The following is a 20551-nucleotide window of genomic DNA, read 5'->3' as shown; positions in this document are numbered from 1 at the left end:
GATGGCAGTGGTTCCGCCGAAGTTATGAAAATGGTAAATGAGATGGGCCTGCTGGCCCGCCATCTTCCCCCTCTCCACGCCACGCCCCAAATTTTAGACCTGGCGTGAGCAGGCAGAAGTCTCATATTGTGGCATAACTAACCGTTGTGCCATAATCTGCTCCTGAAATACACCTAATATAGGCGTATTTCAACTTAATAAATTACTCCCATAGAGTTTGTATTACCTTCGAAATTTTCATAAGGTACTTTGACAATATATGACAGTTACACTTTAAGCAGTTTTGGAAGGCAAAATCAGGAGTGGCTCATAAAAGTATTGAAAGTATAAAGGACAGATACAACTTCACCTTTTTTGGAAGTCATTCCTGGTTTTGGTTTCCAAAACTATATCAGTAAACCCTAATGTGTGGCTGTACCCTTAAGTAAAAAAAAAAATGGAAACCCAGCAGAAACCTGATGGACACCAGTTTCAAAAATGGATCCCTCAAAGCCATCATGGCTGTGGCTTCAGAAGCCATGACACTAGTGTGAATCAGGCTCTTGAATGGAGATGTACTGATGTTTACTGCACAGCAATGCTCCCGGTCACCCGATGATCAGGAAACTCTACTACAACTTTATTCAAGTGAATGCAGCTCGGTTCTCAGGATTTGCGAGGTACTAGAGTTCGTACCTCCACAAACGTTGCTGTGCAGTAGAAATTGATTCCTTCCTTCTCAGGATCAGCAATGGGTCTTATAGGTTGAACCTCCTTCCATCAGTGGTTGGCAGAGCTGTGGTGCAGACCTTTGCCCCATGTTCTCAGGAACTGCAGGTATCTCTGAGGTTGGACCACCAGCAATTAGTGGCCAGGAGCCAGGCGGTACAGATATTATATAGGGACCTTGATTCCTTTGTTTTTAGGGTCTCAGAGGTTGGCACCCCATTAGTCAGATGTGTTATGGGATATGCTAGCATTATGCCATAATAGTACAATTTAGAAATACCTCTTTAAGACTTTGCTTACCCTTCATGTGCAATATCTGAAGCTGGATTCCCACCACTGAATGCTACAGATATGGTGCTTGATATAGCTAGCCAAGTGGAAACACTTCTGTTTTTTTAGATACATAATTGAGGCCAGTGATAAACAGGCTTGTATATATATCAGTGTCTAATAGGCAGTTTACTTGCTGTTTAAAAGATTTTCTTGGCAAGCTATCACAATTTACAGAGATTACACCAGAATGTAAGCAATTTAGAACATAGAACAATTAGAGCTTGAACCTGGCTGCCCTTTGCTGATAACAAACCTTACTGTTTGGAGGGTTTTAATTTTTAATAGACTACAACAGTGCTGCCTCTTCCTAAGTGATAGAGATATGGTGTAGCACAGGCTAATTAATTCTTATGCAGTAAAAATGGAATACATTATATACTGTATATATATACAATTAGCCATAATATCAAAATCAAAGTGGATAACATTGATTGTCACATCTTTAGTATAAGAAGGACCCCCCCCCCCCCCCTCTATTCCTGGGAAAAGTGGCCCAAACTGTGTCATTTACTATAAGTTGTAATGATTGTCACCTTGATTCCTCCTTATCAGCTATTCTGCCACAAACCGAGCTAAAGAGCTTTTCTATATGACAACCATGAGGTAGGTTCACATTTGTGTTTGGTAACTACGGTAGTCTGTTCCAGCAGAGGAGCAGGCTACCGGAGTTACTCTATGCACCACCTAGAACCGCCAGATTCCCATTCACCATAAGAGGATCTGGCAGGAATGCAATTTCTGCGTGCTGCACTATTTTTCCATCAGAAAACTGGTATTTATTCTGGAAACCCTCTGAATCCTCGCCAGATCCCGTTGTAGTGAATGGGCAACCGGCAGTGTCTGGCTATGCTGGATACGGTAACGCCGAACGGAGATGGGAACGAAACTTTATTGGCAATCACTCAAAAAATCCTGTGAATCTGACTTGAGGTACTAGCACATTTTACACAATCCTAGTCAAAGAGGTATCAGGTAGCAGCATATCTCCCAGGAGACCCCATGTACAGTATATTATTGTGAAGGTATACCACCAAAGTATGCAAGCAAGTATAAGGATTGATATAAACATTTTCATTGTGCCTAATTAAGTTTTATGGGATAGTTGCTACCATTGAGCAATAATAGCCCCAATATTGTTCTCTTAATAGTAAGGTAAGAAATCAAGCTAGCAAGTAAATTGTCGAAATAGCTGAGTAACTTGAAGGGGTTGTACTTTATGAAAATGAAGTCTAGCCACTGAACAGCTGATTGATGAGGCTTCTGAATCCCCCAGTGATCAGCTCTTATTGCCAAAGATATTGCGGCAAACTATTAATTTACCCTGTGGAGGGGTCAAGACTGTCAGAGGAGGAGCCACAGATACTCCATGGAGGCACTGACGGGACTCTAGTAGGGCATGCGGACAACTACTTCCTAGTGGGACAACTGAATATCTAATCATTGGGTCATCATTAAAAACTTCAGAAAGCCAAAAAAGGCTTTTAAAATCTACCACCATAATATAAATCATAAAGTATCTGGCCCGTGTTCCACATTTTGAGCTGTACCTTCAAAGAGGTATCAACCAGAGAAAGAGAACTAGTGCCAACTTCTGGAAGTCGACTCGCTACCTATGTTTGGTGTCTAACTTTTTAATAAGCCTTGTAACATGACAATTGGAAATAGCCAAGGCAAATATCCATCTGCAGACAGCTGTTTTGGGGTGTTTGCCCCTCATCAGTACAGAGTAGGATTTTGACTGGCTGGTTGAGATGCCTTGGATGGAGACTTAGTAGCAATGCTTCACTTCCAGAAGGTATCACTAGTCTAGGAGTTACCACTCTGCACTAAATCTTCATAAATGGCTGGTCTCTAAGGCAAAACAGTACCTTCACTAAGCTGAGATTTACGTCAAAGACAAGATGAAATTGACAGTAGGTATCAAATTAAAGAGATGCCTGCCTCTATGTACAGGCAGCGGACCTAGGTACCTTTGTCATATTTTGCACTAATGTTTGAGATTTTACATATAATTCAGTCATGTTTGGCTGTGTTCACATCTCCACTAAGGTAATCGGGTGGTCTCTTCTTGCAAAGGAACAAACTACCAGAATTACTGTATCTGGCATAGTAGCCACTGCCACTCACCTGTGGATCCTCATTGATTATAATTGAATCTGGCATCTTTCCGACTTAAAGTGTTAAAATGTTTGCATAATGCTCTGTACAATCATAACTGTGAAGGAACAGTTATGTTTGGGCCTCTCAAGTTTTTTTCAGCCACATTATTCCCTGTTTCAGCTGCACAGCTAGAACCATCTCACTCAGAAGCAGGGGATGTCTTCCTTCTGCCAGAACTGTACTGCTTTGACATCCTTCTCCTTAGTTTCCACTATGTTTGCTTTTGGCTCCAGAGCTTAGAACAGATAAGGAGGGATAAATCACACTTACAGACACATATGATGCCCCTTTGATGTTCATAAGCAGTGTAGAAGCAATTATTTTATTAGGCTCACGATCTCAGCTAGCTCTGACACCTTTCGGAGATAGCCGAGCATAGTGCTTGGCTGTCTCTGGAATTCCCATAGAAATGAATGCAGCAGCCGCATGTATGCCCAACTGGTCGCTTCATTTATTTCAGGGGAGCTGCAGGGGGTACTACTATTGGTGGGGGTCCTACTGCTAGGATCCCCACCGATCTAATAGTTATCCTCTATCCTGTGGCTAGGAGATAATGTCAACCAATACCCTTTTAAGTAAGTCATGACCACATGCTTTCTATTTTATAACATATGAAACACTAGCAGAATATATTTCTGTTCATATACATGGGAAACGCATCATGTTAAGCGTGTGAGATATTCCAGAGATATCTTACAATTTTCTAAAGCAACGCTCAGTACAAAAAAGGCACTTTATCTGCCTATTGATAGTAAACTCGAGCATTTGATGTATGTTTGTGATCACATCAATTTGGTTTGTGAGATTTTACGTTATAAAGTCATCAGGTGTTCATTATTAGGCTATAAATAGGCAATTTCAGTTCCTTTATGTAACACTTTAAAATGATTATGCCACTTGCGGAGAAAATAACAAGTTGTTGCAGAGCGATTCTATTTTCCAAGCAGAAACCGGCATTTTATATTAATACTAGGTACTGTCGTGCAGTCAGCATGCCAAATCGGCTCACAGTGTATCGCGCAACAATGCGTCTTGATAATAGGTATACAGCGCATGACCTCTAAGTGTGTCGTTTTATCCTTCCACCCCTACTGCAATTCCTACAGCCAATACTGAGCCATCGGTATGTGCGACAAATATTTAATCGCATTTTATAACATTTCTAAGTACATGCTCTATCACTGTATATCCCTAAGTCAGGCGCCCACCTTGCCAAGGAAATTTTGCGCAAGTATAGGTCGATTTCTAATGAAATTGCATAATATTTTTAGAAGTACATTCTTGCATAATTCCAGAATTGTTGTCCCATCTCAGGCATTGGGGGCAAATTGCTAGGACATGTCCCCAATGTCTAATAGGTGCGGTTCCCACCTCTGAGACCCGCACCTATGCTTAAAACGGAGCCCACAAAGTCCTCATGTGCGGCTGTCCTCCATGCATTCCTAAGGGAGCACCGAAAATAGCCGAGCCCATGCTCGGCTATTTTCAGAAGTTCTATTGAAATGAATGGGAAGTGCACAGCACAAGCACTACCACCGCTCCATTCACTTCTTTGGGGCTGATGGAAATTGCAGAGCCAGCACTCGGCTATTTTCAGCGCTGCCATAGGAATGAATGAAGGGCGGTCTCGCATTCGCAGGGTGCGCTCTGGGACTTTGCGGGCTCCGTTCTAAGTACAGGTGTGAGTCCCAGAGGTAGAATCTGCACCTATAAGAAATTGTTTACCCCCAATATCTGAGATGGGACAACCCCTTTAACCACCTCAGCCCCCAGTGCTTAAACACCCTGAAAGACCAGGCCACTTTTTACACTTCTGACCTACACTACTTTCACCGTTTATTGCTCGGTCATGCAACTTACCACCCAAATGAATTTTACCTCCTTTTCTTCTCACTAATAGAGCTTTCATTTAGTGGTATTTCATTGCTGCTGACATTTTTACTTTTTTTGTTATTAATCGAAATTTAAAGATTTTTTTGCAAAAAAATGACATTTTTCACTTTCAGTTGTAAAATTTTGCAAAAAAAACGAGATCCATATAGAAATTTTGCTCTAAATTTATAGTTCTACATGTCTTTGATAAAAAAAAAATGTTTGGGTAAAAAAAAAATGGTTTGGGTAAAAGTTATAGCGTTTACAAACTATGGTACAAAAATGTGAATTTCCGCTTTTTGAAGCCGCTCTGACTTTCTGAGCACCTGTCATGTTTCCTGAGGTTCTACAATGCCCAGACAGTACAAACACCCCACAAATGACCCCATTTCTGAAAGTACACACCCTAAGGTATTCGCTGATGGGCATAGTGAGTTCATAGAACTTTTTATTTTTTGTCACAAGTTAGCGGAAAATGATGATTTTTTTTTTTTTTTTTTTTTTCTTACAAAGTCTCATATTCCACTAACTTGTGACAAAAAATAAAAAGTTCTATGAACTCACTATGCCCATCAGAGAATACCTTGGGGTCTCTTCTTTCCAAAATGGGGTCACCTGTGGGGTAGTTATACTGCCCTGGCATTCTAGGGGCCCAAATGTGTGGTAAGGAGTTTGAAATCAAATTCAGTAAAAAATGACCTGTGAAATCCGAAAGGTGCTCTTTGGAATATGGGCCCCTTTGCCCACCTAGGCTGCAAAAAAGTGTCACACATCTGGTATCTCCGTACTCAGGAGAAGGTGGGGAATGTGTTTTGGGGTGTCATTTTATATATACCCATGCTGGGTGAGAGAAATATCTTGGCAAAAGACAACTTTTCCCATTTTTTTATACAAAGTTGTCATTTGACCAAGATATTTATCTCACCCAGCATGGGTATATGTAAAAAGACACCCCAAAACACATTCCTCAACTTCTCCTGAGTACGGGGATACCAGATGTGTGACGCTTTTTTGCAGCCTAGGTGGGCAAAGGGGCCCATATTCCAAAGAGCACCTTTCGGATTTCACTCCTCATTTTTTCCTGAATTTGATTTCAAACTCCTTACCACACATTTGGGCCCCTAGAATACCAGGGCAGTATAACTACCCCACAAGTGACCCCATTTTGGAAAGAAGACACCCCAAGGTATTCCGTGAGGGGCATGGCGAGTTCCTAGAATTTTTTATTTTTTGTCACAAGTTAGTGGAAAATGATGATTTTTTTTTTTTTTTTTTCATACAAAGTCTCATATTCCACAAACTTCTGACAAAAAATAAAAACTTCCATGAACTCACTATGCCCATCAGCGAATACCTTGGGGTCTCTTCTTTCCAAAATGGGGTCACTTGTGGGGTAGTTATACTGCCCTGGCATTCTAGGGGCCCAAATGTGTGGTAAGTAGGTAAATGACCTGTGAAATCCGAAAGGTGCTCTTTGGAATGTGGGCCCCTTTGCCCACCTAGGCTGCAAAAAAGTGTCACACATCTGGTATCTCCGTACTCAGGAGAAGTTGAGGAATGTGTTTTGGGGTGTCTTTTTACATATACCCATGCTGGGTGAGATAAATATCTTGGTCAAATGCCAACTTTGTATAAAAAAATGGGAAAAGTTGTCTTTTGCCAAGATATTTCTCTCACCCAGCATGGGTATATGTAAAATGACACCCCAAAACACATTCCCCAACTTCTCCCGATTACGGAGATACCAGATGTGTGACACTTTTTTGCAGCCTAGGTGGGCAAAGGGGCCCATATACAAAAGAGCACCTTTCGGATTTCACAGGTCATTTTTTACAGAATTTGATTTCAAACTCCTTACCACACATTTGGGCCCCTAGAATGCCAGGGCAGTATAACTACCCCACAAGTGACCCCATTTTGGAAAGAAGAGACCCCAAGGTATTCGCTGATGGGCATAGTGAGTTCATGGAACTTTTTATTTTTTGTCACAAGTTAGTGGAATATGAGACTTTGTATGAAAAAAAAAAAAAAAAAAAAAATCATCATTTTCCACTAACTTGTGACAAAAAATAAAAAATTCTAGGAACTCGCCATGCCCCTCACGGAATACCTTGGGGTGTCTTCTTTCCAAAATGGGGTCACTTGTGGGGTAGTTATACTGCCCTGGCATTTTCCAGGGGCCCTAATGTGTGGTAAGTAGGTAAATGACCTGTGAAATCCTAAAGGTGCTCTTTGGAATATGGGCCCCTTTGCCCACCTAGGCTGCAAAAAAGTGTCACACATGTGGTATCGCCGTATTCAGGAGACGTTGGGGAATGTGTTTTGGGGTGTCATTTTACATATACCCATGCTGGGTGAGAGAAATATCTTGGCAAAAGACAACTTTTCCCATTTTTTTATACAAAGTTGGCATTTGACCAAGATATTTATCTCACCCAGCATGGGTATATGTAAAATGACACCCCAAAACACATTCCCCAACTTCTCCTGAGTACGGCGATACCAGATGTGTGACACTTTTTTGCAGCCTAGATGCGCAAAGGTGCCCAAATTCCTTTTAGGAGGGCATTTTTAGACATTTGGATACCAGACTTCTTCTCACGCTTTGGGGCCCCTAGAATGCCAGGGCAGTATAAATACCCCACATGTGACCCCATTTTGGAAAGAAGACACCCCAAGGTATTCAATGAGGGGCATGGCGAGTTCATAGAAATTTTTTTTTTTTGGCACAAGTTAGCGGAAATTGATATTTTTTATTTTTTTCTCACAAAGTCTCCCGTTCCGCTAACTTGGGACAAAAATTTAAATCTTTCATGGACTCAATATGCCCCTCACGGAATACCTGGGGGTGTCTTCTTTCCGAAATGGGGTCACATGTGGGGTATTTATACTGCCCTGGCATTCTAGGGGCCCTAAAGCGTGAGAAGAAGTCTGGAATATAAATGTCTAAAAAATTTTACGCATTTGGATTCCGTGAGGGGTATGGGGAGTTCATGTGAGATTTTATTTTTTGACACAAGTTAGTGGAATATGAGACTTTGTAAGAAAAAAAAAAAAAAATTCCGCTAACTTGGGCCAAAAAAATATCTGAATGGAACCTTACAGAGGGGTGATCAATGACAGGGGGGGTGATCAATGACAGGGGGGTTGATCAATGACAGGGGGGTTGATCATCGACAGGGGGGTGATCAATGACAGGGGGGTGATCAGGGAGTCTATATGGGGTGATAACCACAGTCATTGATCACGCCCGTGTAAGGCTTCATTCAGACGTCCGGATGCGTTTTGCGGATCCGATCCATCTATCAGTGCATCCGTAAAAATCATGCGGACGTCTGAATGGAGCTTTACAGGGGGGTAATCAATGACAGGGGTGTAATCAATGACAGGGGGGTGATCAGGGAGTCTATATGGGGTGATCACCACAGTCATTGATCACGCCCCTGTAAGGCTTCATTCAGACGTCCGGATGCGTTTTGCGGATCCGATCCATCTATCAGTGCATCCGTAAAAATCATGCGGACGTCTGAATGGAGCTTTACAGGGGGGTAATCAATGACAGGGGGGTAATCAATGACAGGGGGGTGATCAGGGAGTCTATATGGGGTGATCACCACAGTCATTGATCATGCCCCTGTAAGGCTTCATTCAGACGTCCGGATGCGTTTTGCGGATCCGATCCATCTATCAGTGCATCCGTAAAAATCATGCGGACATCTGAATGGAGCTTTACAGGGGGGTAATCAATGACAGGGGGGTGATCACCACAGTCATTGATCATGCCCCTGTAAGGCTTCATTCAGACGACCGGATGCGTTTTGCGGATCCGATCCATGTATCAGTGCATCCGTAAAAATCATGCGGACATCTGAATGGAGCTTTACAGGGGGGTGATCAGGGAGTCTATATTGGGTGATCACCACAGTCATTGATCATGCCCCTGTAAGGCTTCATTCAGACGTCCGGATGCGTTTTGCGGATCCGATCCATCTATCAGTGGATCCGTAAAAATCATGCGGACGTCTGAATGGAGCTTTACAGGGGGGTAATCAATGACAGGGGGGTAATCAATGACAGGGGGGTGATCAGGGAGTCTATATGGGGTGATCACCACAGTCATTGATCACGCCCCTGTAAGGCTTCATTCAGACGTCCGGATGCGTTTTGCGGATCCGATCCATCTATCAGTGGATCCGTAAAAATCATGCGGACGTCTGAATGGAGCTTTACAGGGGGTTGATCAATGACAGGGGGGTAATCAATGACAGGGGGGTGATCAGGGAGTCTATATGGGGTGATCAGGGGTGATTAGGGGTGATCAGGGGCTAATAAGGGGTTAATAAGTGACCGGGGGGGGGGTGTAGTGTAGTGTAGTGGTGCTTGGTGCTACTTTACTGAGCTACCTGTGTCCTCTGGTGGTCGATCCAAACAAAGGGGACCACCAGAGGACCAGGTAGCAGGTATATTAGACGCTGTTATCAAAACAGCGTCTAATATACCTGTTAGGGGTTAAAAAAAACACATCTCCAGCCTGCCAGCGAACGATCGCCGCTGGCAGGCTGGAGATCAACTCTCTTACCTTCCGTTCCTGTGAGCGCGCGCGCCTGTGTGCGCGCGTTCACAGGAAGTCTCGCGTCTCGCGAGATGACGCGTATATGCGTGACTGTGCGCAGGGCTGCCACCTCCGGAACGCGATCCTGCGTTAGGCGGTCCGGAGGTGGTTAAAGGAGTTGTGCCATGAAAAACATTTTTTAAACCAGCACCTGGATCTGAAAACTTTTGTAATTGCATGTAAAAATTTAGCAGAACAATTGGATCAATGAGTGGGGAGAGCTCTGGATCCATCACTGGTGTGTGCCTGGGGGGATACGGAGGACGCAGACGATACGCCTCCCACAGAGGACAGATTGTCCTTACCTCTGGGCAGCCTGGCACACATGAGCGACTACATGCTGCAGTGCCTGCGCAACGACTGCAGAGTTGCCCACATTTTAATGTGTGCTGACTACTGGGTGGCCACCCTGCTGGATCCCCGTTACAAAGACAATGTGCCGTCCTTAATTCCCTCACTGGAGCGTGATCGGAAGATGCGCGATTACAGGCGCACACTGGTAGACGCGCTCCTGAGAGCATTCCCGACTGATGCCGGGGGACAAGTGGAAGCACAAGGCGAAGGCAGGGGAGGAGGAAGAGGCCGCCAACGCAGCTGTGTCAGCGCCAGCACCTCAGAAGGCAGGGTTAGCATGGCCGACATGTTGAAAAGCTTTGTCACCTCGCCGCAACAACCGGCCCCAACTGCTGACATGGAGCGTGTTAGCAGGAGGCAGCATTTGAACAACATGGTGGAACAGTACCTGTGCACACGCCTACACGTACTGACTGATGGTTCTGCCCCATTCAACTTCTGGGTCTCCAAATTGTCCACATGGCCAGAGCTTGCCCTGTATGCCTTGGAGGTGCTGGCCTGCCCTGCAGCCAGTGTACTCTCTGAACGTGTATTTAGCACGGCAGGAGGCGTCATTACAGACCAGAGCCGCCGCCTGTCCACAGCCAATGTGGACAAGCTCACGTTCATTAAAATGAACCAGGCTTGGATCCTACAAGACTTGTCTATACCTTGTGCAGAATAGACATTTATACCACCATCAAACATACATTCTTGTACTCAAGTCAAGTGCAATGATTCTTTGTTTTATTTTATTTTTATTTGTCCCAATATTTTGGGGGCTACCTACCCCAATAAAAAAAAAAAAAAAACATTGTTGGCTACCTCCTCCATTGCTGCCTCCACCTACAACACCACATTCACCGCCTCCTCAACCTCCGACTCCATATCCACCTCCTTCTCTGAGTTGCAGGTTAATAATTTGTAATTTTTAGTTATTTTATTTCATTTTAAGTTATTTCCCTATCCACATTTGTTTGCAGAGCAGTTGCCATGCTCTTAAGCACATTTTACTGCCTTTTACATCCCACTAGCCTTTTCAAGGACTATTTTAAAGCCATTTTAATTTAAAAAAAAGTGCCAATTTTAGTGCCCTAAATTGAAAAAATTCTTATTTTCAATTGTCGGGTGACATTTTACCATTTTTGGCGTATACAAACCCCTGCTGTGCCTGGGTGACAGGGGCCTAAATCTCTCAAAACCCTCTGTTGTATTGCTGGGTGACATGAACCCCCTTTTGCCATGAATGAACCCCTGCTGTGCCTAGGTGACAGGGGCCTAAATCTCTCAAAATCGTCTGTTCCATTGCTGGGTGACATGAACCCCCTTTTGCCGTGAATGAACCCCTGCTGAGCCTGGGTGACAGGGGCCTAAATCTCTCAAAATCGTCTGTTCCATTGCTGGGTGACATGAACCCCCGTTTGCCGTGAATGAACCCCTGCTGAGCCTGGGTGACAGGGGGCTAAATCTCTCAAAATCCTCTGTTCTATTGCTGGGTGACAAGAACCCCCTTTTGCCGTAAATGAACCCCTGCTGTGCCTGGGTGACAGAGGCCTAAATCTCTCAAAATCCTCTGTTCTATTGCTGGTTGACATGAACCCCCTTTTGCCGTGAATGAACCCCTGCTCTGCATTGCTGACAGGAAACTAAATGTAGTGAAAACATCTGTTACTGATCGGAAGATGCGCGACTACAAGCGCACGCTGATCATGGCATTCCCACCTAACAGCGGGGGCACAGTGGAAGCAGAAGGCGAAGGCAGAGGAGGAGGAAGAGGTCGCCAACGCAGCTGGGGCACCACCAGCACCTGAGAAGGCAGGGTTAGCATGGCCAAAATGTGGAAAAGCTTTGTCAGCCTTGGAGTTGCTGACCTGCCCTGCAGCCAGTGTATAGTGGTCCTCCTGACCTTCTTATTTCATCAGCTACATCAGCGGATTGATGATTATATTGTATTGTCAATTTTTATTAATTTTATTATTGTAGGAGTCAAATTTTAGATAGGGCATATAACTTTCTGTATGGTGAACTTTTTGTATGGTGACCATTGTTCATTCATTGCTATGAACTTTTTATGTATGCTATTAATAAATTAGTGTTGCTTTACCAACTGTGTGGTCCAGGTATAAGAGTGCCCATTCTTTTTATATTACAATTGTCTTTTTGGTGGTCGGGGTACGACTTCTGATTGGTGCACCTTTTCATCTTGAATCAGGGGTGAGCCGTCCTTCCCTCTGTTTACTTACTCATAGTGTGAACGTGTGTTTAGCACGGCAGAGAGCATTATCACAGGCCGCAGCCAATGTGGACAAGCTTACGTTTATTAAAATGAACCAGGCATGGATCCCACAGGACTTATCCGTACCTTCTGCAGAATAGACATTTATACCAGCCTCAACCATCCATTCTTGTACTCAAGTGCACTTATTCTTTGTTTTATTTTGTTATATGTCCCAATATTTTGGGGGATACCCCAATTTAAAAATAAAAAATAACACAAATCAGTGTTGGCTACCTATTCCTCCTTCACCGCCGCTTCCACCTACACCGCCAAGTCAACCTACACTGCCACATCCACCCATACACCGCCTCCTCAACCTCCTACTCCTAGATCCAGATTGTTATTTTAAGTTTTTCTGTATTTTATGTTATTTTAAGTCATTTCCCTATCCACATTTGTTTGCAGAACAGTTGTCATGCTCTTAAGCACATTTCGATGCCTTTTGCAGCCCTCTAGCCCTTTCCAGGACTATTTTAGAGCCATTTTAGTGCCCAAAAGTTCAGGTCCCCATTGACTTCAATGGGGTTCGGGGTCAAGTTCGGGTTCCAACCCGAACTTTTTTTTCAAGTTCGGCCAAACCTGCCGAACCCGAACATCCAGGTGTCCGCTCAACTCTAATAAAGACTACTAAATAAAGTTTATTACAAACTGAAAGGTATATACAAAGAGAAATAAATGTCCTTATTGGTGACAACCCTTTTAACCCTTTCTCTGCAAAGGAAGTATCTCATATCCTTGCTAGATCTCAGGCTGTGTAACAGTTGGAGGTTCAATACAGGTCTTGTTTTAAAGCTGACAATCACTAGCTGCAATAAATCACAGGTTAAAGTCCTTAGAGGGGGGTCTCAGTGAAAGCTGTATGTACCTGCCGCTTTCATTCATATTTCTATGTACTCTAGCTTGCGATTTATTGCAGCTAGCACTGCCATTATGGTCTCGTTTAAAGCTGAGATTGGCTTGAAACTCTAGCTGTTACAGAGCCTGAGATATGCAAGAATAAAGTAACACTCCCCCAGTTTGGCCAGAAGAAATGTCAGCCAGGGGAAGAGTGGTAGGGGGCAGTGGGTGATGTGCTGACAGACTGCAAGAGGAGAGAGAAGACTCTGTGCATTTTAGCAACCTCCTTCAATCAGAGAGCATACTTGCACAAGTGCGTATGTTTTTAGTTTTTTTTTTTCCAGAAAAGGGATGTGAAGATGAGCACTTGCTCATCTAATCACCCCTCGGTGCCCATTTAAGCTGTTTATTGATGCCATGATCCAGATGTTTACCAGTGCAGTGTTCAGATCACGGCGACAAATAAGTTGCACCAAATGCACTACAAACACAGAAACATCAATAGTTTACAATGTATACTGTCCCTTTTCTGTTTAAACCTAATCTATAGAGTAGAATATACAGACCGCTTCTCTAGAGATACCCATTACACGCTGCAGTGATACCAATAACAATTATTACTAGAGACTATATTTAATACATTTTTAACAGATGGAAAATATTTTTAACAGCAAGAAAATACATTTTGACTCCCAGACTGTCGCTGTTATTTGCTCATGAACTGCAGGACGCTCAGGAGTTTGGTTCCATAATACGGGAGTAATAAAGTACGCATATCATACCAGTCTAAAAGCTGCCTTATATTAGGTTAATTAGGATTACAATTTGTATAGGAGGATGGAAAATACATACTAAATACATACTTCTCAATACTTGCATGCTAAAGTTGCTTGGTGCATTCCTGCAGTTTCTGCATTTCTTTAACACATGTAACATTCAATGTACACTTGTGATATGTATGAACGCCCCACATATTACAACCTTTTGCGGACTATATTTTATTTATCACAAGGACACTGTTTCCTGCAAAGTTTCCTGAAGGTGATTGTGTGAATTACTGTAATTAGTAGGTTATATTTTTATACACAGTGTGTTTTGCACTCTCAGAAAATGTAAATTTTGGTAATATAGAAGCTGTTTGCCGTGTGCAGTATACATTGTCAAAGCATACTGTATGTGGATGACGACTATATAATACATGGCCTGTGTTCTAGTGTTTTTAAGAGCACAAGCTCTTGTTCATGTATACATTTGTGGTATATAATATGAGATTTGCAAATCTTGACATATTACATTTATATTGTTTTTATGCATAAACTTTTACTTTGATGTGAGTTTTAGTTGCAAATGTTTGTTTGATGCATTTTTTTTTATGTCACAAAGTGATATGAAGGTGCACATGACTGTCAACAGTCCGTCAAGACAGCTGCAAAAATCAGGTTATCTGTTTTCAGAAGATATAGGACATATGTCGGTTATGGGGGTTCACTTAATTTTTAAGGATTTTTGTCAATCTAGTTTATAGGTTGTTTTAAAATTATCAGCTTAAAACCAGATTTTTGGTCTTTCCAGTTCTAGTGATTTTATTAAGATAATGTGCATTTAAATTTAGGTCTAAGTTGTATGCATGAACTCTACACATAATAAACATTTATATTTAAGGGTTGTGGACCATATAACTTTCTGCTTGGGTTACACTTTTACCTCTAATATTAACTGATATGCAATTTGTATGAAAAATTACACTTTGACGCAAAGTTGCATGGAGGTGTTTGTGTGTATAAAGTGCTGATTGGCGTCTTGACAATGTGCCATATGTCTACTTTCATAAAATATATGGTTTTGGGGGGTTTGTATGATTTTTACAAATTTTTGGTTATATTTGATTATGTCAAAACTGCGAACATTGTCCTGCCTACCAGAGGTGCAATATGTTCAAACACCCCTGGCAGTGAAAGAATTACGGAAGCGTTTGCTCTTTGAGACCTGACACTATTGCTTGTAAATGGAACTTAATGACCCCCATAAACTTAAACAGCAGGACCGGCTTGCTATCTTATGTATGTGGGGTCCTCTTGACTAACTTATCCACGCTTGGTTGAGCCAAGTGTGCATGTGTATGGAGAAGTCAGGAGGGATAGCTGTCAGCCGAATGAGCATTTGGCCGACAATCATTGAAGGTGTATAGGCAACTTAAAAGGGTAGTCTGGTGTGATAATTTTAAATAAAAATGAGGTCAAAGAGGGCCAAAATAACAAACAGTGAGTACTCACTTTACCGATCCCTTTCTGCTGCTGTTCAGTCTCTGCTCCGGTCCACACGCCTCTCCACTAACTCTTCTTGGGCTTGTTACACTGTTAAAGGCGTGGTGTGCCTGCACAGCCAATCACTGGACACACTGGTGTGCCTCAGTCAGTGATTGGCTGAGTCGGGAGGACAGGCCGATCCTGGTGTATTGAGTCAGAGAAGAGGAAGTGGATAGGAGCAAGGAGCAAGGACCTGAATAGCTGAACACCAGTGATGCGGGGGATAATGTGAGTACTCATCATTTCTCATTTTTGCCCTCTCCGACCCCATTTTCAATGTAAAATTATCACAGCTGAATACTTCTTTACTGTGAGGCTTGGAATATTCAATCCTTGTGTTCTGTTTGCAGACTCTCACATTCTGAGATGTGTGGAAGAAACTGTCTTTTACATAATACATACACTTGATGCCTTCCTTTCAACTTACTTATTTTGTGGAAAATCGTTCATAGCCTTCTCTATTCATTTAAATCAAAGTCTGCCTTGCCTCCGCCATTCTTTACAATGCCGTTACACTTGATGTGTCGTTTTGCGGTTTACTTTGTGATCACACTGCCTTTCTTTCAATCTCTTTTGATTTCTCCTCATCACACCACACGGACCTCCTTCTCTTGTGAATATCTGATTTTGTACGGCTGCGGCCATCGTGACAAATCCTACCCTGAATGTTGTTGCCATAGTAGCATAGGTGTGTTTTCCTACGTTTTATATTATTCTGGCCGAGTGGCTGTAGACAGGCGGGTATACATACAAATGTGTCATTAACTCCAGGGACAACCATAGCATCAAATACAGAAAATCAAATACATTGAAACATAAATGCAAAGTTACCAATCCTGTATAAATAAAAAATAAAATAAAAAAGTTGGCGATAATAAATAAATAAATAATAGTAAAGTTATCGATTTCTAGTCAATTTACTCTGTTCTTTCCTGTTTAACCTCTGCAGTGTGTCAGGATCAGCCGTCATCTTCCAAGTGCGCTCCAGCATCCAGAATATGACCACAGAAGATGTGGTGAAGGCAGCAGGTACGCCTCTTCTGTTTTATTGCCAGCTATACTTTACGTAAATTGCTTACCAACACAAGGATTACTTCTCCATGTGGAAGGATCTGACGGATTTGATTTGCTGGATCAGCTTTTTGTCAGCAAAGTGGACCTTCCATTCTTGGAATAATTAGGGTCATAATAATATAAAGTTGAGTTCTCCAGTGCAGAATCAGCATCGGGCAACCTCCAGCTACAGGGCCTGGGTGCAACTAACAATACATGCATTCCCTATAGTTACTGTCCCATCTGCAGTCATGTAGTATATACAGTAATGACGTTAGATCTTAGGAGCCTTTAGGAATTCGTTCTTTTTTTCTGTAACCAATGAATGTTGTTTTTGGTCAGAAAAAAATGGTAGGGATGTTTGAGAAATATGGGGTTCATCCTGAGTGCGCTTCCTTTGAATGCTATTTTGCCTGAAAACTGGAGGAAGTCTAGTGCCCTATGCAGCCTTCCCATTGCCTCAGTCTGTATGTCCTCCTTTCATTCCTTCTGTATGATAGCCCTATTGTTCTCATGATAGGCCTAGAGAAAATAATGTTGCCTTTCATTGATTGGGGTAATGTGTGATGCTCTAATTGAGTCACTTTAAGGAGCTCTCTGTCACGCTCTAATGTGGAAGGGAAACCCCAGACCAAACATAGAAGGGAAAGGGAAAAGGAAATATGGCCTGAAAACTAGGGAAGGAAGATGGACACCTCCTAATGAAAACCCTAACCAAAGCCCTGACTGGCTACCAGTATGAACAGACCCAAAAGGTAGGTGAGTTCATACACAGGAATACCTAAAGTCCTATCTAATTCTAAAGGACCCTGGTACTAATGACAGGAATGAGACAACCTGTTCCTCCAAAAGGAAGGATGAACGGGAGTCTTCCTGAGGCCTAATACAAAACAACAAGGAAATGCAACACACAGAAAATCCTAAATTAAATACAAAAGGGAAATGTAACACTTAACTTTCAAGAAGCTATGGCAGCACCAGGAACTCAGCCGAGATCCAAAGACCAGCTATCCACAGGTCCAACTGAAGCTATAAACCGCACAGAATTGTGGGAGAAACAACTATAAATAGGGAAAGCTAAATGATCACAATAGAAACACCTGGAAGTTAAGAAACAACACAGACTCCTATTGATCCACAAGGTAAACCTGTCAAATCAAACCACGTGTTGCCAGTCTCAAAGATCTCCTGACACTCACTGTCGCAGGGACGTCCGTATATCTCAGTACGTCCATGACACTCTCTCTCTGGAGTGATGGTCTGACTGAGAGAGTTAAATGAGGCTGTTTGCTGTGCTAAAACTGCAAGTAAAGAGGAAGTTCCAGGACAGGATGCAGAATACATGGAGAATACATCTCCAAAAACAATCCACCCATTTTTTTATAAATAAAAAAAATGACATAGAAAATTAAAATAATTATGGAAATGTCCCTTTAAATATAATTTTGCAGCGAAGATGTTTTGTTGAAAAGAAAATGGCATACAGTAAGTACCCTAGTGCAGGGGTTATCTGCAAATAGGTTTGTTTTTTGATCATGTAATGTTATGTTATTTAATATAATGTACACCCAGCATGGCCTGGTATGGTTGACAGGGAAAGGGTTAAGCACCCTGTTCCATCCTATTCAGGGGGGCAGGAGTGGGCTGGTCCTACTTTCTGATGAAAGAGAGAGTAGACTAGAGTGAGTATGTGAGGAGGGAGAAAGCAAGTCCATGTACTCCTTTTCCTCAGGCCTCAGGATGCAGAGACTAACCGATCTCTGTGAAAGTTATTGCTTCTGCTATAGCAAGCAAGAAAGTGAGAGGGAAAGCACTTAGGGGCACATTTATTAAGACCAGCGTTTTAGATCCAGTCTTAATAACGCTCTGTGCTGGCGGTGGTTCCGCTGTCTTACATTTAGACCTTTATTTGCGCCTGAAACAAGAGTAGAAAATGGTGAATGAGACGGGCCTGCCAGCTCATCCCCTTCCTGGCCCACGTCACGCCCACAATTTTAGACCTGCCTTGAGTGAGACAAAGTTTCAGATATCGACACAACTAACCATTGTGCCGGCATCTGCGCCTGAAATAGCCCTAATTTATGCATATTTCAGAATAGTAAATAACCTCCTTGGAATCTGCATGGCCAAGCATAGGAGTCAGCATGGTAACCTGCTACTACATCTAATCAGACTTTGGTGCTTGTGAGGGATTACAGTTAAGACACCTGTCACACTTAACCACGTCCTGGCCACAGATGCCTCTAAAGACCTGTATCCCACAGTGAATACTACAGCCATAATTGCCTGATTACAGTTACTAGCCAGAGATTCTAGGGAGAGAGACTTTAACAGGATAGCAAGAGTGCCATTATTTGCTACCATGCCAGGCTCCATAACTCACTAGCTGGGAAAAGCATTTGCACCATGTACAATCAGAACTGTGCTTCATTATTGTTGGGTGTACTACAACTCCCATTTTGCACTTAAGTAAAAGGGACATTTGTTCTGCTACATCTGGCCTGGTTTTCTGACTCTTACACCATACGCTGACCACCCGCATGATTGTAACTGTGAAACTGTGCCACTACCATTCCCATCCTCCACTCCTGTTCCTCATGGGTCGTTGCATATGAAATGTGAATTTTTCTGACCTTATTTCTTTGTACCCCTCAGAATGATCACAAAGTCTTGACATGTACTCTTGCAGAAAATGTAGCTTTAAAATAGCACCGTGATGTATATGAAAGGCTATGTATTAACAGGAAAATGAAGTAAATAGACAGTGAATGACAGCTCGACAGACTCGTCATGCCAGAATGCCCATTGTGCTTTGTGTATCCTTTCAGCTTCACTTTTGAGAGGGTTTCCTTTACTTTTTAAAAATGCCATGGTAGCTCCTTAGAAACCACCAGTGGTGCAGATGCCAGAGCACACGGGCTAATTTCCATGTGAATGCTATAGAATTCATTGTTTACATGCAAATTAGTATTTATTTCTGTTCGTTCTATAGCACCAGCATATCAGTGTGTACAGGTTGTGCTCGCTCACATCAGTCCCTGTCCTTAAAGGCACTCACATTCTTATCAGTGTGTTCCTCAAACCCTGCACTACTATAGTAAGTGAGCTGCCAGATCTCTCCAGGAGCATTGTGATCTGGCAATGTCACATTCTAGCTCTGGTAAGCAAAAGCCCTCACATATTTTGTCTGCTTCGTAGTAACCAAGGTCAAAGAGGAATAGAGTCAGAATGACTAACTAATGACAAATTCTGCTTTGGTGGAAGATACATTCAAGATTTAAATTGTAATTGTGACTAAATGGTTTTTCGTTAAAGTACATTCCTGATTGATTCCTGAACATCTTAAAGGGGTTTTCTGGGGCCAACATACCGATGATCTATCCATAGGATAAGTCATCTTTATGAAACCACTGGAGGTCCAACACCCAGCACCCTTACCAATCACCCGTTAGCGAAAGACGCAGGTTTCAAAACTGGTGTAAAGGAAAACTGGCTTAGTTGCCCATAGCAATCAATCAGATTCCACCTTTCATTTTTCACAGCTCCTTTGGAAAATGAAAGGTGAAATCTGATTGGTTGTTATGGGCAACTAAGCCAGTTTTCCTTTTACACCAGTTTGATAAATGCCCCCCATGAAATAAAAACACCACAGCTCCATACATTGTGTAGTGGCCATTCTCAGGTACTGCAGCTATTTAAGTGATTGGGAACTGAGCCGCCGTACCCTATAATGTGAATAATTTTTGGATGGACAAATACTGCTGCATGCAGCGGTTTTTGCCCAACTGACAGCCTACTGGCACAGACTCCTTGATATCTTTACGATAGTGTGAATGTAGCAAAAACTTGTGATAAATTACTGCATTTCCCTTTGCTCAACTTGCCAGTGTAAGAATATGGGCACTTTTCGGGTATTTATTTTTATTATCGCATTGCACTAGTTATCTTGGGCTAAAATGTATTTTTCCAATTGGTCTAAATATTTTCAGCATTTTGTCTTCTACAACTATCGGTTTCACCACATCAGCAGACTGTTGCTCCTCCTTCTCGGTGAATTCC

At 42.5% G+C, this 20551-nt stretch overlaps 1 protein-coding gene across 1 annotated transcript in view; it reads left to right on the top strand.

Moving 5' to 3' along the window:
- PTPRN2 (protein tyrosine phosphatase receptor type N2) overlaps positions 1-20551 on the top strand; it is a 1243324-nt gene that overhangs the window by 536849 nt on the left and 685924 nt on the right. The window contains exon 11 of the mRNA XM_040434195.1: positions 16389-16468. Coding sequence (XP_040290129.1) covers positions 16389-16468 — 80 coding nt within the window. The remainder of the gene's footprint in view (positions 1-16388; positions 16469-20551) is intronic.

This window comes from Bufo bufo, chromosome 5 (genome assembly GCF_905171765.1).
Source record: "Bufo bufo chromosome 5, aBufBuf1.1, whole genome shotgun sequence".
Taxonomy (NCBI): Eukaryota; Metazoa; Chordata; class Amphibia; order Anura; family Bufonidae; genus Bufo; species Bufo bufo.
The sequence above is the reverse complement of the archived record's forward strand: the minus strand, read 5'-3'. Positions and strand labels throughout refer to the sequence as shown.